This window comes from Rhipicephalus sanguineus, chromosome 11 (assembly GCF_013339695.2).
Source record: "Rhipicephalus sanguineus isolate Rsan-2018 chromosome 11, BIME_Rsan_1.4, whole genome shotgun sequence".
NCBI lineage: Eukaryota > Metazoa > Arthropoda > Arachnida > Ixodida > Ixodidae > Rhipicephalus > Rhipicephalus sanguineus.
The window spans coordinates 98,829,127-98,834,603 of NC_051186.1; the positions used below are offsets into that span (position 1 = coordinate 98,829,127).

Here is a 5,477-nt window from a genome sequence, read left to right on the forward strand (position 1 = left end):
TATGTAGCCTTGGTTCATTTCAGCTGAAAAGCATACTGTAGTTCCAAATAGCTTTGTTATCAATAGGAGGTGATTTTCTTGAGGGACCCACAAAGACCCTTTCATGTCAAACCACTTGTTTTTCGCATGTGAACGTATGTAGCTTTTGAAATTTAGTTCGCGAAAACTATTCGCAATACTTAACGTTATTTCTTGTCCATAGGTAAAGTTCTTGGACCGGACCTCATGGCGTCGGAAATCTTCAGGATAATCGAAGGACTTCATCTTAGCGAATACTTCTCAAATGAGGCGGTCATTTCAACGTTGGCGTATAAACCGCAACGTGGAGACCTCTTTCTTGTGAGCTATCCGAAGTCGGGATCCACGTGGACTATGCAAATTATGTACAACATCCTCGTGGAGGGCGAAGAATCCACAAACCCGATCGATCGTGTGATGCGATTTCCGTTGATGGAGCTACAGGGAGTCGAAGCAGCTACCTACGCTCCGAAACCAAGAGCATTCAGGAGTCACTTGCCGTTTGAGAAAGCACCGTACTCACCAGAGGCGAAGTACGTGTACATTGCGAGGAATCCGTATGACACGTGCGTGTCCTTTTATTACCACACCAAGAACATGCTGATATACCAATTTCAGGACGGGACATTCGACCAATTCGTCGAGCTTTTCCTTGGAGGCCGCGTAGAGCATGGAGACTACTTCGAGAACGTGACCTCTTGGTACGAACACGCCAACGACACCAACGTATTGTTCCTGACTTACGAAGAGCTCATGAAGGACGCTCGCCGCAGCGTTCTCAGGATAGCCCAATTTATGGGGCATGAATATGGGCAGAAGTTTCAGGAAGATCCACAGCTCCTCACCCGAGTTCTAGAGAATACTAGCTTTGATCGAATGAAGAAGTCGTTTAATCATGACGCGAAGAAGTCACCATTGAGCAAGTCTTCCTTTCTGAAGACTGTAAGGCCAGAGATTCTAAGGGGACTTCTGGCTTTCACAGCGCTTGTGGAGACACCCGCGACTGGCGAATTCGTTCGTAAAGGTCAAGTGGGAGACTGGAAAAACCACTTCTCGGCAGACCAGATTCGACGAATGAAAGAGAGGATATTTGAGGCATCGTCGAAGTCTGACTTTATGAGTCTTTGGAAAGATGTCGACATTCCATGAGTCAGAACTTCACGACACGTAAATTGTTTCGGATACATTGAACATTCGACGTAAAAAAGTAGAGTACATGTATCATTGTGGGGTCCCTATTGTCCGGCTGTGCTGGACACACCTTTCTGCCTTCGGAAAAAATATTTCAGTATACGGAATAACTGTCAGTGGCATTTCTCGTTTAGTACAATAAATTCTTGCTAACACTTATAAATAAGTCATCTTTGTCTGGTAATATTATTTCCGGAGCAATCAGACGTATTCCTGAATGATTCCAGAGTAACACTATTCGCAATGTCCACGAACTATAGGTGGCGCGCCGTGCTTTTCAAGATGGCGCCAGGAGGAGGGTCAACCTGTTTGTTAGCATAGGTAGCATAGGAGCAGATAGGACGTGCGGACCGTGCCACTTTCACTGGATGAAGTCATCAGCTGCGCTGAAATGGATATGAGACTGAAATACTTTCCCAAACCATGGAAAGTGCTAAGTACTCGCCACCTAATTATTTGCTGCGAAGTGAAAGGTTATATTTCAGCTCCGTTACCGTGCATAACGATGCTTTGCGAAATCCTGAGCGTGCTACATAAACCTGTAGGAACTAGAATTGACGTATGAGCTGAACGGCACCCCGAGGTAGTACGTACCGAGCCTGCCTGACGGATTTGCCGCAGTAGTAGGCCGCCAGCGAGTAGCGCCATCGCTGCTGCGCGTGATGATGGCTTGCAAACATAAAAGTGTTCTGTGATAATACCCCCTCGTCATTACTTGTGCAGTCGAAAACGCGGAGTTACGTCTTCAACGGAACACAAGCATTAAACATGCCATTCAGTAGCGCTTGTGTCACAGCCATGCTGAGACTCTAGCCGTGTGTACTTCACTCGCATGTTGCAGGTTCGATCAGCACGATAGAAACATGAATATCGAAAAGAATAAACACGTATGCTTTTCGCAACGTCGAAGAAGTTCGCCGAGAGGCGTGGATTGTGGCCGTGACTGCACGTTCCATCGCTCTAACCATTTCGCTTCGTTGGTCGAGCTCGAGCGCGTTGGCGGCATGCGGCGCTCCGTAATATCCACAATAATTGTGATACATGCAATGCACAAGGGGAACTATGCTTTTATTTTGATCTCGCTCAAGGATATTATACATTAAATACAATCAAAGTGACTTACGAGCGTGAAAGAACATTAACGCACGAGGGGACGTGAAGTGCAACTCGCTCCTCGTGAGTTAGCAGATGGTGGTTCATCGTCGCTGTCACTCTCGGTGCTTTCACAGTCTTCTACGTCCAGTGAAAAATCCTCGTCGTCAAGATGGTTTCCTTCAACATCACTGCTGAAAGCAATCTGAAGAATTTCCTCCGCCGAACGACTTCGACCACTCCGCGTCACCACGTTTACAATTAGACAGACGTCTGGGCGCGGAGAACGTTTTGCTCTCAGACCGGTCAACAAGCAAATCGCTTGCAGTGTGCTGCCACCTATCAACAAACGTACAAGAACAAGCGGCGCAGCGGTGGCTATGAAAACCAACACACTGGCGAAGGACGGCGTGGATGGAAAGCGTTCGCTCCACGAAAGGCGTCGAGCAGACGCGTCCTCGAACGATTGAAACGTCGCTCGCACGATTCGTAACAGCGCTTTGCTGACAAAGGATAGGCGCCCTATTTTAATGTATCGCCAACTTGAGATCGCTCAGTTATACATGAGCACATCGCGAGCCCGCGCGACCTCCCTCCCGCGTACAGTGTTATGGGACTCATGCACTACAAGAAACACTGACCAATTATATATTCAAGTAAAACAGGGTGAGCTTCAACTGAATATGTCAGACGATAACATTTAACTAACCTACGTGGCTACAGAAAGCCTCGCGAAGCTGATAGTATGTGTATACTGTGGGCTAGCATTGAAAGCGCGAGTTGCCACGTATTTTCACGAAAACATCGCGTCTCGCAAGAACGAATCAGATTTCTCGGGTCACGGAGGGCGCGGTTTGTTCATTGATGCAGGGAACATGCAAAGTCGTAGTGTTCCTTTCTTGCCAACGAGTTAACACTGAGGCTAGCACAGCCGAACAAGGGAGCGACTGCATAGTGCCGCCATTTTGTCGTCTACTAACCCTCCTCGAGAGGACGCTCCTGAATTCCGCTCGGTGGCGCGACGGTCTATAGGCATTGCGAATAGAAAACAACGGTGGCTAATCCTTTTTTTTCAGCTTTGGTCGACATGACAGCCTACTGAAAGCGCACTCGGTTGGAAAGCTTTTTTTTTTTCATTTCGCATCTTCTGCAGGAACTTGCCCTTGAGAAATGCCAGGTATGCTTTTTCATGATCTGTTAAGCCCACTAATACTTCATAAGGCGTTATATTATACATTCCTGATAAACAGCTCAAATTAAACATAAGCAGTTAAATTAAAATTTCATCGCCCCATGGCGAACAGTTCAAAAAACCCGAAACAAGCTTTTTTGACCGGCTTTTCTGCAATGAATTCCTAAGTAACAAGGCTTCAATAATAGAAACAAGGCTTGAATTAGGAATAAATTACTTTCCTATATTTTGTAGGCTCTGGTTTGGAGCAGCGTAGGCACGAAAGGCAGAGACAAGGTGAAGCACCCCCTTTGACAAGATTATTCTCGGTAAAATACCAGGATTATATATTGTCACGTACTTTCGCCGACGAAAAAGTGGCGTGCAGTGGGAAGTCAAAGGAATACATAAGGAGGGTAGGTGTGTTACTGCGCAGCAGATATAATGACTCACATGAAAAAAGCATTCAGTTTTATATAAATAAAATTATCCGCAATAAGCTTGACCCGTATGTCTCAGAATTAGCTATTTTATGTGGCGAAAGTACCACAAAACAGTTATGCTTAGTTCAAATACTTGAGCAAAGCACCGTGACATAATTTGGTGGCAGGTTTAATATTTCATATTGCCACGCACGCTCCTTCCTTTCTATGTTTTCTGTTACCAGCCCATTGCAGGTGTAAGATTTCGCACATGACGCGAATAGTCAGATTATTCCAGAGCTTGCGCGACCACCAGTGATAATGCTGGAAAGTTCGATGCGTGATGTATAAAAGACGGCGCATCCCAGCGATGTTTAGGTTATTGACGCCCGACGTCCAGTTCGCCACTATCAGTGTACAGCTTATATTGCTGTAATTTGAGTTTTAATTTCCCGGCCACAAGTTCGGCCAAATAAAGAGTTTCATTTTGTCTGCTGTCTTCTTTGACGTCACGACCCCGTGATATCAGGTGAGGGTGCTGTTCGTCCATGCTCAGGACGCGCCCGTCAAAACGTGAACCCAGCCCAAGTCGCAAGGAAGACATTGACGCCAACGTCGAGCAGCGGGCAAGCCGCAGGCAACAACGTCTATTGCAAGAGTGCGGGCCTCTGCCTGAGAAGACCCAGCAAACCAATCCCCTGAACTCGAACACAGCGACGATGACAGCCATTGTGCCGCCTGCACATGTTCTGCTCCGGCAACCCAGGGAGCCGCCAACGTTCCGCGGTTCATCATTCGAAGTCCCGGAAACCTGGATTGAAAGATACGAGCGTGTCGCCGCCTTTAACAATTCGAGGACCGAAGACAAGCTGCGTCATGTCTACTTCTACCTGGAAGACGCGACAAGAACCTAGTTTGAGAATCGGGATCCTCACTTCAAACCTGGGACCTTTTCTGCAGCGCATTCCTGCACACGTTCACAAGCGTCGTCCGCAAGGAAAGAGCCTGTAGCGCCTCAGAACCGTCGCCCTTCACAGCTCCTGTGACGCATGCGCAAGCTCCTTGGCGGCCCCTCCGCCCTTCAAGAGGAGAAGCTGTTGCGTGAGTTGTTCCTCCAGCGCTTACCGCAGAGCATGGTCCGGGTCCTCGTGGCTGCAGGAGATGTCCCGGTAGACACACTCGCTGAAATGGCTGACCGAGTGGCGGACTACTCGCGGGCACATAGCCTCAATACCGTTACCACACCGCCACCGGCCACCGCTGCAGACCCGGCACTGGCGAGCATCGAGGACCGTTTGGACGCCCTTGTCAGGCGCCTCGATGACTTTCTACCTGCGCATCGTCGACCGTCATCCAGGTTCCAGATACAGAGTCGCTCCCCGACGCCCCCACGTTCTCCGGAACTTCGGCCAACCGACGCGCCGCGGGACGTCTCATCCTCAACCGTGTGCTGGTACCACGGCCGATTCGGTGACTCTGCTTGCAAGTGCACTCGCCCGTGCTCCTGGTCGGGAAAGGCGACGACCGGCCACTGACGGCGGCAAGTGGTACTGGTCAAAAGTCATGCCGCCTTTTCTACGTTT

The 5,477-nt window shown here is 48.7% G+C and overlaps 1 protein-coding gene across 1 annotated transcript; it reads left to right on the forward strand.

Annotated features, from left to right (window-relative positions):
- Nucleotides 1–225: 225 nt before the first annotated feature.
- Nucleotides 226–1,167, forward strand: LOC119375278 (amine sulfotransferase). The gene has a single exon (XM_037645459.1). It carries the CDS (start codon nt 226–228, stop codon nt 1,165–1,167), a length of 942 nt encoding a protein of 313 aa, XP_037501387.1.
- Nucleotides 1,168–5,477: the final 4,310 nt, after the last annotated feature.

Bases quoted from the DNA above. Each gene is read 5' to 3' on its own strand.
- LOC119375278 (XM_037645459.1), top strand. From the start codon at position 226: ATGGCGTCGGAAATCTTCAGGATAATCGAAGGACTTCATCTTAGCGAA.